Genomic DNA, 11,470 nt, shown 5'->3' on the forward strand with positions numbered 1-11,470 from the left:
GTAGAACTTAATTACAGATTTGAGGATCTGACTCTGAAAAAACATGATGTGGTAGTGGTTTTTAATGGGAATACTATTGGATAGCATCACTCTTGCTATAGGATTCTTCTCACTAGAAGACTGGTATTTACATGGTTAAAATGGAACTTACTAACTCTTCAAAATTAATGAGCTATTTACTGTAAATGTTACCTTTTAATAGAAGGTTAAAGTGGTGTAATTTTTTATAAAAAAAACCCATAAAAGTTCACCATGGTTTTGTAAGGAGCCCTCTAGAATCATATTTTCCTTGCCATTTTGAATTATGACTTTGGAAACCAATCAGAAAACCTGGATAATGTAGGAGTGTGGTGAGCTGAGATGCGCTGTACTGGTTTGAAAACAAACCAGTGGGAGATCGCGAGTCAGAATTATAGTTTAATCGGAACATTAAAATAAATGCAATAGTACAAGAACACTGACAGAGTCAGGATGCAAGCTGACACACCCTGTTAGTCAGGGTGGTGGTAGCAGTCCAGATGAAGTGGTCCTGTTGAAGCAGTGATCCTGTAGAAGGGTCTGGTCTTCACCTGAAGGTCCAGTGGTAGCTCTTGTCCTCTGGGAATCCAGTAGGTAGGGCTGCTTGTGGTATTCCAAACCCTGGGTTATATCCAGGTGGGAATGCTTGGCTCCTCCCCTTGGCCAGAGCATCTCACAATGGGCTGATGTAACTCTGAGTCATGTGGTGGGTCCTTGATTGCCCATTAAACAAAGATAGCCCCCGAACAGAGTTACCAAGGATGAATCATGGTAGGAGATGATGAACACTGCCCCACCTGTTTTAACAACTTGTGAAGATGATAATAGAATACATACTAGTGGTTACATCTTACATTGTAACCTGGAACATGCATATACCTAATAAATTAAGGGAATTGTGGATTGTTTTGGTGATTTGCTTTAAGACTGTTATGCTGGTATCAGATAACTTTAATTTTCTGTTTGCCACTATATTATGTGCCTTCCCTCCTCTATCATGTTTTGAGGTTTTTTTTCCTGAAAATTCTTTCTCCTTGCATTTGTAGAGTTAGTGAGCAGCTTTGTTCTGCTGCTTTATTTCATGCTTCTCTATGCTGTCCTAGAGTAGGTCCTTGCCCCCCATGCCCCTTTCTTCTTTCATGGTTCTTCTTGCTGGAAATGTACAAGGGCCAAAACTGATGATTCTTCTGGTTTGTGATCTTAGTGTGGCTTTTGGTGTTTAAATTCTGCCCTTTCACTGGTTTGAATCAGTAAACCAAATCCAACTGAATTGAGGGCATTCTCTGCCTGGTGGCCAGTCTGAATTGTGATAAATGGTAGCCAGATTACAAATGTGAAAACAAAACTAATGTATGTTGAATAGACTGTAAATACACTGAAAAATATTAATGGGCAATGCTTTACATACGAAAATCACATAGACTTGAAAAATTGGCTGATGGATTTTAAAGCCCATGTTTCTGTGTGTGTCTATAAATAAACACACGCACATCCTTTTATAGTGTTTTTTCCTGAAATAGATGGTAAGGATATTTATCTACATCATTTAGGAATTAAATGGAATTGTTATTTATGTTGATGAGTCCCATAGAAGGTTTTAATTGTGTGGTTGCATTTTGAAGCCCGTGAGAAACACATGCATGTAAGTACCAGGTATATTACATTCATTTGTGCTTGGAATTCTGTGCGAATGATTTAGTATCTGTGAAAAACATTTAAGTTAGTATTCCAAGCTTTTCAAAATATAAATGTGGAGTTTAGTTTCCTAAATTTTTTTAGGATTTGATATGGCAATTAAATGTTCAATAAAAAAGTATAGCTGTCTGAATTCATAGATACACTTTAAATTGGTTACCAGAGTCCTTGGATAGTCACTTGCAATTAATACAACTAGGTAGATTTGTGTTCATATAATTATAAATAATCTTAATTGTGATTCTTGTTGCATTGGCGGTATATATGAGTCTGTGTATATGTGGTGTATGCTGATCACCTGTTCAAGTGTAGGTGTTTGTAAGGAGCACAGTCTGTTTCAACTTCATCTTGGTGCCAGTCTGGTTTTAGTGGGTTTTTTTTTTCCATTTCTGAAAGGATTCTGTGAGATACGTTGTCTACACAGATCACAGGGGTGTTTGCGTGTCTCATGTATGAGTCTGACTTCCTCAAAGGTGCCTGTCAGTGGGGGCTACAGCTGCTGAGTTATGTCTTTATACTTTCTGTAGCAAATAGTGTAGAGAACATCTGGTATCTAACAGCCATCCTGAAGTTTTTCTAGTAGTTACTACTGCAGCTTAACAACCCTATTGGGTTTCCCTGATCCTTTTTAAAGCTGGGAGTTTGTTGTGGGTGTGGATGTTCTAGGTTTGTTTTTTCTTTGCCTTTTAGGTTTTTGAAGTGGCAGTTGGTCTTTTGTCAGAAAACACTTAGTAATACATCTCTATTTTTTTTTTTAAGTCATTTTATCTTTTCACTGCTACTGTGACTTGTGGTCAAACAATATTGATTACTTTTAAGATGTTCATCCTGGGATTCTGTAGTGACCAGCAGAGGTGGTCATGTTGCCATACATATTGTGTGCCCTCGCATAAGTTTTTTTTGTTTCCCCACTAAGAAAGTCTTGAGCTTTTTCTGTCTTGCATGATCCAGACATGCTGTTGACGTGGAACAACTGCTGTGGAAAATACTTTTCTCGGGTCTGTTATACAAGGCCAGCAGGGCCATGAAGTTGAGATGGTATCTCAGGTCTTCTGTTCATGAGAGGGTGTGTTACAAAAGCTGTGCTGTAACATACCATTCTCTGGCTACAGGGAGTATTATTTTCATCCTGAAGGATCAGAGAGAGGTTTCCACAGAGCTGGGCGTTGTATAAACATTTTGAAGTGCCTTTGATCCTAAAGAAAGGCAATTTATTCTGATTCTGACTTTGAGTGCTCAGTATTAAAGATCTGTGGAGATTGTTGCACTGCGATTTTGCATGTAAACCAAGAAGGCATGTGTTAAAATCCCTTACAAGTTACCTGAACACTTGTGTGCTGAAGGCTAGACTTTGGCAGCAGGATCAAGTGGCCAAGTAGCATTACTTGCGTAGGGGGTGGTTCCTTCTGATCTTACTGAAGAATTATGAAGAAGTATCCTTTACCCTCTTGAAAAAAGAGCTGATTAAAAGGTATTGACACGTTATTCAGAACATCACTAAAAAGGAAACAAGAACATTAAAGCACTATTGTTGTGGAGAATTAACTTGTTCAGCAGCAGAACTACTTCAGAAAAGGAGCCTGTATTGCTGGCAAAATTACTTCAGTAAAGGAGCCTGTATTGCTGGCAGCGTCAAGTTTCTCAGTCATAATCTTCAGAGATGGAGTGTACAGTAGGCATGAGTATTGATCTGAAGTGTTTGTGTCCCCTGTTAGATTGATTTGGTTCTGCCAGGCAAATAGTCTTTGGACTGCATCACTTTAGAGACTGTGCTCTCTGCTGGAGACTTTTCTATTAAATGTGTTGCATTCACATTTTTGAATGCTTGGATCTCATAAACGAAAGTTAGAGACACTTAAAGCTGCACACATGGATCATTCTGTTTCAGCCTTGTGTTTAGGAAGCAGAGCAGAGATACCTATCACTAGTGAAATACTGGAGCACTGGTTCCCAGGCTCTGCAGTAAGAGCAGGCTACAGTCTTGCATTCTGTTGCTTTCTGCTTTAGTCACCCAGAAGCTGGATCACTTTGAAAACAGTGTCTAAAAGCTGGCAAGGCTAAAGAGGCTGGTGGTTAACTTGAACCTGCTCATTGAGTTGGGAAATCACTCTTTTAGAAGAAGCCTTACTGAAAATTGTTAGGTTTTGTGTTTGGGATTGTAGACATTGCTGTATATGAAAAGCTGTGGGTATCCAGAATATAGTCAAATGCCCTGCATTCTCTTGTAAACTAGACATTTAGGTCATGTGATGCAAATAGTGCATTGCTATTCAGTAACTTCTGCTGTGGGAATTCCATAGAAATAACATTTTTCCCAGTCAACTTGAATGCCTTTTTTGGACCTCCTAATCTGCTTTTTAAAAGCAGTTTTTCATGCTTGGGAATCTAGCAGGGTAGTGAGCTATGCTTCCATTTCCCAAATATATAATGTTGGTTGATGGATCTGTACTTCTTCAGCCTGGAGAAGAGAAGGTTTTGGGGTGGACTTAGCTGGGACCTTCCAGTATCTGAAAGGAGACTACAAGAAAGATGGAGAGGGACTTTTTACAAGAGCATGTAATGACAGATCAAGGGGGAATTGATTAAAACTGAAAGAGAATAGGTTTAGATTAGATATTAGGAAGAAATTCTTTACTGTAAAGGTGGTAAGGCACTGGAACGGGTTGCCCAGAGAAGTTGTGGATGCCCCATCCCTGGAAGTGTTCAAGGCCAGATTGGATGGGGCTTTGAACCTGCTCTAGGTGAAGGTGTCCCTGCCCATGTCAGAGGGTTTAGAACTAGATGAGGTCCCTTCCAGCCCAAACCATTCTGTGATTCTATATTGTTTTGTCATGTTGTCGTTAAGGTGTTACACCTAACACCAGATTTTAGACAGCCCTTTTCCAGAAAGAAACAGGAGGGAGCTCCTCAACCCTTGTGGCAATTCCTTGTAGCAATGTAGAAGGACTTACCCATGGCTTTTACGCCATCACTGGCTGTTTAGATGTTATTTAACCGTTGTAGCTGTAGTATTCTCGACACTGCTCTGTGTTACTGTTTTCACTTTTTTGAAATGCTTCTTTCACATTACAGGATAAACTTGGTGATAAAAAATACTGAAATTTGTAATGGCCGCTTCCAGTTATCATTGGAATTTAATAGTCTTGGCCCATCTGTGGCTGCACTGTTGAGATCCTAGTTGAAAAGCAATGGCATTGAGAGTAACAGGTGCTTATAACCCATCCTAAACTTAGTTGAAGGAGGAAATACTAAAAGGAAAAGCCTCTTTAGTCTGGGAAATGTGACTGTGGATGGGGGAAGAGTCAATACTTTTTGAAACACGCAAGCACTTCCAGAGAATTCAAGACTTTGCAGTCTGACCAGATTTTCTCATTGGGTTTCAATTCAGCTGGAGTAAAACTTTGCTCCAAAACAGTGTATTTCTGGGCTTGTGGATCTGTTACACTTTGCATCCCATGCAAGGATGGTCACATTTTTAACTGCACAGTAAACTGTGTGTACCCCAACTGGCATGTGACATTTTGGCGGAAGCTAATTTTAACAATAATGGGCAGACAAATATAAATGCATAGCAAGTTTTCTAGCTTTTATTCAATGGCTAGCAAAAAATCCTTATTAATTATTTTCTGTCTGTCTTCTGCTACCAAGTAGCGAGTGCATATATAGACCTTATATCTAGTTTATAATTTCTACAGTTCTGATGGTAGGAGTTTCACACTTAAGTTCTTTGGGGCTAAAATAAAAGGCTGTTGTAGTAGTAATCAAGGGCATAATGATTCATATTCTCATAGTGTCTAATCATGCCATGTTTAAGTAAAACCAATCTTGAACTTCTTTTCAGAAAGTGAAACATCTTTGGGTCTGGTGCATCAAATACTAAATCACACTGATGGCTCTAAGTCTCTCCAATCTTCTGAATTCACTGGTGAGAACTTGCTATACAGTAGAAAATCTTTAACCAGGGAGTGTAAGCCAGATAACATCTCTCATAAGACAGACATTTTAAAATGTGATGTTCTGGATTACTTAGCATTGTGATCGATGTTTGCTTTGCATGCACTTTGGCATTAGTAACCACTGATTGTTGTCTTATACAACAGGGATGCAATGCTCTCATGTATTTCTCTTAAGAAGACCTTGTGACATGATACATCATCTTTCCACACACATTAGCAGTTCTGTAGTTTATTGAATTTCTGAAAAAGTTTGGAAGCTTTAGTTAAGTGACCTTTCTTCTATTACCTGATCAAAACTCCCTTTTTAATGGTTATCACCTCCACTGAAAGGATTAGGAAATCTAGTATTCTATAAATGGATTAAGAGAGGTTCTTTGAACCTAATGTAGTCTTAATGCTTCAGTTTTCCCACTGAAATATCATTTCTACTCTTGAGAACAAATACTTAACTTGTTATGAAACAGCTTTTAAGCGACTGCAATTTAAAGATCTGATTCTTAAGATTTAACCAGAGTGAAACACTTGCTGAAAGGTTTAATTATGCTGTTTGAGTCTCTCAGTATCAATTTTTTTAAAAACTTCATTAAAGAAAAAAAAAATCTTAGCTAGATAGGTCAGTGTGTTTACTCCACAAAGCTTGCTCAGTTTGCCTGGCAAATCTAGTGAGCATCTTCCGTTCAGGAAATGAAAAGGAACGCCAGTAGAGCGACCAGGAGCTTACACATGTGTTTTCTGGGGTATGCTCCCTCACTTTTTCGGAAACTGGTTATTGTGGTCAACTTCTTTAAAGTCTGTGTTTTCCTACTTAAGGGTAGAAGAGTAACAACAAGTGAGTGATCTCACAGTAAAACTTGCAGCAGTAGCTGGGAGGGGAGGCTGTGGCTGTTTATCATAAAAAGACCCATCTGTTCTTACAGATTGCACAGCCAGCCCCCCCCACAGACACTTGTCACTGGTTTTGGCCACTTTTGGGAAGGACTTGAGTTTTTGGAGAAGCTAGATGTAAGCTACAGAACTGTAAGGCTAGTACATGTTAAATGCTGTGGTACAACCAGTGAGCTCTGTTAGAATAGTTTTATATTGCAGTATAAAACTGTGAACTATGCGTCTTTGAAAAGTCCATTGGCAAGTATCACTGTTACTGTGTGCTCCAAAAAGCAATACCTGAGTATCACCATCCCACAGAATTTGGTTGATGTGTAAACAGAATCATGCAATTGGAAAATGATACTCAGTGGCTTAGTTTGAGAAAAAAATAGATATATAATTATCCCAAAGAGTACAAATACTCATATAAATGAATGTAGGAAAATGCATTCATAGTGCAGTGTGCAATAACTCAGTTTTTGATAAAACAAGATTCATAGCTGTCACTAAGGAGATACTGAGCAGTCATTTATCCTGTCAGTCAGTATCAGTAATGTACAGTGTTTCTTTTCTTCTACCTTCCTTCCATTCCTTTTCGCAGTCCGTAAGCCAGAAGACATTTCCTTGCTGCCAAAGTACAGCACCAATACATTGCAGAATATTTGTTTGTGTTGTCCCGAGCTGTTAAATGAACAGGATAACAGCATGACACCATGTACTGACTTTAGATCTGAAGGTTGTCTCAACTGAAATATTACCACTTGATACAGTGTGCTGCAAAAAAATAAGGAGCATTTGTATAGCCAAGTCTCTTGGTAAAGAGCTGCCCATCTTCTGATAACCATCTTGAGATATGAATAATTCCAGGCGGAGTTGTGCCTTAAAGGTTCCTCATTTAAGGTTAGAAAAGGAGTTGGGCTAGGTTAACTTAAGAGTCAAGTGACTTGCGTAAATTACTGAAAGTGTCTTGGAAAGTATGTAGAAGTTTTGTGGCAAGGTACAGCTGTTACCTGAGAAAGACAGTTGAGATATTATGAAATGATAATGTTCTTATTTATTGTGTATTAGTAGTGTTGTTTGAGATTTCCCTCTTTACCATCACTGTGTAGTGAATGAAACTGGGTGTTTTGTCACTGTTTAATTTGGTAAATCTTGTACTATTAAATAGTCGTTACTGAGCGACGAAACCATGACCTCTGAGGTCTGAGCATGCAGTTTGAGAAGAGTCTGTAAGCACTGCATCCCTGTTTAGGGCTGCTGAAGCAAGGACCTGAATTAAAATCTCATGTGTCATCTTTAACCATTGAATGTTATGTTTTGTCCCTGTTTAGAACGTCAACCTGTTGTTCATCTTTCTGTTGCTTACTAACGTTTTTTAAAGCCTTGGAGGTCTCCAGTAATGTCAGGAATCTGTAACTTTGTGTAGTGTTGTGTAGCAGTACTCTCCTGAGTTGCGAGAAATGCGGTTACTGATTTAAGTGTTCAGAAAAGCTCTGGGCTTCCTGCTCACCTGCACAATTTTTTCCAGGCCGATAAAGAGCGGTGTATGACAAAAAGGGAATGACATTCATTTTTGCTACTACTTCTACATGTACCATTTTTCTTTTGACATGCATGAAAGGTTATCAGCTGTGTCCTTTCTCCTTTCTAGAACAAAAATGAGAAGAGAGTAAAATTTTTGGAAGAAGGTTCTTGGGGATACTCACTGGGTTTTTTTAGATAAAGTGATGTTAGCAAGATGCTGAGTTTGGCACCCATCCAGTTGCATCAATGCTGCATTGCAGACAAGCAGAAAGTGTTCTCTGCAAGCCATGTAACACATTAATAGCAGCTACATTTTTATGCAGCAAAGCATTCTGTTCGAATTGGTTCTTTAAAAAAAAGACAGCTGAGCTTAGACTTGCTCTTTGAGAAACTCAGGACCGTGCCTGCAGATGTAGAGGCACAGTCAGTCAGGACACCCCTGACTTCGCTGTGCTGAGCATATGTGTGATTTCCCCAGTTCCAGTCACAGTTGGGTGCCACAGGAAATGAATATGTAAGATTAAATAGGTGAACGTACTTTCATGTGAAGTACATACAGATGGGTTTTTTTCATGCATGGGAATGATAGTTTTCAGAAGCAACTTATATATCACAATTAATATGCTTATCTTTTCAACTGAAATGTAATATAAGCTGTAGTCTGAGAGCAGGAGGGGAAGAAACCCAGTGGTCATGTTAACAAAATACATGGTGGCTTTTAACAGAAGAGGAATAAAGCATGCTGTCCTAGTTTACAGGTCTTGAGAAGAAGTTTTGATTTGGATAGTTCACAGTAATAGTAATGCTTTCATTAATGCTAACTTCATTGTAGTGTTAGCATGGAGAGGGAAGACCTGGCTTATGTAACTACAATCTATAACCCATTCTGGTACATTAGCATGTCTGTCTATGGAATGGAAAAGGAATATCAATCAGATTATTTTAGGTGGCTGTAGCTTGCAGCAGCCCTTCATGAGCAGTGGTGTGTTTCTAACCTGGATGCAACTGACTCAGGATTTCACAGTAAAGCTCTGATAGTGTTTTAAGTAGTATTTTGAAGTGTCTGTTTTAATAAGGGAAACAGCAAAAACGTTGCTGAGTGTTTAACCTAAATTGAAAAAAACTGAAATTAGTTGTTCTTGAGCATATTTTCCAGGTAGTATTTTTAAGTGGAGGAGAAGCAGTTGGAATATAGATGAAGGTGATGGTGGTAGTAGGGTTCTTCTGTCACTTGTTTCCTTTGACAGCTGTATAACTTCCCAGACTGGTGGGAAGCATACAACTCCTAAGGGTTACAGGCTGCTTAAAAATAAATGAACTGATGGTACAATTTCAAAAATACAGCTTTTCTAATTGTCACTTTTGGAAAGAAGGGAGAATGCTTCCAGCCATTCGTTATTTAGCATAGTCTTTCCTAAACAAACATAGCTTGTCTGCATAGGCTTCATTTGCTGTTGTTCCAAAAGAAAGCAGTATTTTGGAGGTGGTTAAACCAACACAGGTGACTGAGTTTACTTCAGCTGTTTTATACCTAGAATCTTAAATATATTTAGGACTTAAAAACTGAAGTGAACTCTTAATAAATTTTGCTTAAATAGGTACAAGTGAGGTGATTATGATGGTGGAAGCCTTAATCGTAGTCAAAGATGGTGGTACGACATCCTTTTTTGCCCTTCGTCATTCTGTGTGTTGTCTTTATTTATGTAACTTATACAATCTACTCCTAAGCAATATATTTACAGTGTTATACTACAGAATAAAATACCTTGTTGATGGAATCATAGAATATATGGAGTTGGAAGGCACCCATCAGTATCATCAAGTCCCTGCTGTCCCTGCGCAGGTCACCCCGATAAATCACACCATGAGTAAATAAATGGAACTTTCAATATCATTCGCACTATTGGCTAAACATATGCTGATTCTAAATTTTAGGGTTTGGAAAAACAATAGATTATGTATCTCTCAGTACCAGAACAGTATATGCATTTTCCTCCCTCTGTTACTGCTGCTCAGCTTTCTCATGTTGATCTTTGTGTGCTAAAGCTTTCTTGCTCTAACTTATGTTGGATGGCAGCTTAAAAAAAAAAAAATCTAAAGGAGTTGTAAATTTTATTTTTTGTATAAATTAAACAGTCATCTCCTTGAGTATTTATTCAATGAATTCTAATTTGTTTGGTTTGGGGTTTTTTTTAGAAAGGACATTTGAGCGAGGTTACTACTTTTAAGCTATTCCTGTAGGAATATTTATAAATTCTTGCAGTGATATTTAACTGTAGAAGTATTTAGAAGTAATTTGTTGCTTATGGCAGTATAAATAAGTGCTACATCCCTACTTGCTCAAAGATGTTACTTACAAAAAAAGGTAACCTGAATGTAACAGCTGAGTAAAATTTTATAGCTTCAAATTTTCAGATAGGAAAATGCTGGTAATAATTCCAGTGCAATTTCTAATACATACTAGAAGTAGTTTGAACAATATTTAAACACCAAAAAAAGACAAGCACACCAGGAAGGTGCATGCTCAGCAGTGTTTGCTCTGATGTTTCCAAATATTGCAGCCACTTACACTGACTTATTCAAGATTTACATAAGATATAATTGGTCTTCAGAATCCTGCTGTATCTATAAGTAGGACATTATCATAATTTTGATGCAAACATTATTTTCTGCAGGCAAGCAAGCCTGAAGGAGTAGACTAACAAAAGATTCTTTAAAATTTCAATTTGTGAACAGGATTTAAGTGTGGTAGTGATTTGTTGCCGAGCAGTAGTGAACTTCCCCGAAAGCATGACTTCCACTGCATTCTTGAAGTACAAGTACTATTTACAGCACGTATTTGGGAACATTTGTACAATCTGAACGTAAAACGGAAGGAAAATCTGAAAGGTGTATCCTTTGCAAGGGCATTCACACTCTAACCTTGATTCAGTTTGTAAATTGAAATCTGAGGCTTCGTTTTGTTTTGGAAATGTAAACTAAAAATCCTTGCACTGAAGTTAGTTAATGAAATAGTGATTCTGCTGCACCATTGGGCATCCCCTTGTCAATCTGTACAATTAACGCTGTGTCAGTTTTATACCTGTGGGCTAAATGGATAAAATTCTGCCTGACTTGTGGTGCACTGAGTTGCCTCTCAAAGATTTTAAAGAGAAGGGTATAGTTCTGTGAAATTCGGTATTGATGGAGTTACTTGTATGTGTGTAGTTACAAACAAAAAAACCCCTGTACAGCCATAGTCTGCACAGTTGTGAGCATGCCAAACCTAATGTTTTCAACTAAAACATAAATCTTAGTTGTAGGCCCTTGCTGCTTTCAGAGTGCTGTCAGTGAGGGTTGCATTGCAGTTGCCAAGTTTGGCATATAAACCTATTTCACTAATAATGCAGGTACTGTAGCTTCACAAGGTA

General features: G+C 38.2%; 1 protein-coding gene across 9 annotated transcripts in view; it reads left to right on the forward strand.

The window, feature by feature from the left end:
- EPC1 (enhancer of polycomb homolog 1) overlaps window positions 1–11,470 on the forward strand; it is a 65,183-nt gene that overhangs the window by 49,508 nt on the left and 4,205 nt on the right. For 4 of the 9 annotated variants that reach the window (XM_039571370.1, XM_039571342.1, XM_039571358.1 and 1 more), the window contains one exon: window positions 5,555–5,638. The exons of 3 other annotated variants lie outside the window; for them this stretch is intronic. In XM_039571370.1, the coding sequence (XP_039427304.1) occupies window positions 5,555–5,638 (84 nt within the window). Of the gene's footprint in view, window positions 1–5,554; window positions 5,639–10,796 lie in introns of all 9 variants that reach the window. 2 more of the 9 variants (XM_039571374.1, XM_039571386.1) reach the window with 2 other exon arrangements.

Source organism: Corvus cornix, chromosome 2 (genome assembly GCF_000738735.6).
Source record: "Corvus cornix cornix isolate S_Up_H32 chromosome 2, ASM73873v5, whole genome shotgun sequence".
NCBI lineage: Eukaryota > Metazoa > Chordata > Aves > Passeriformes > Corvidae > Corvus > Corvus cornix.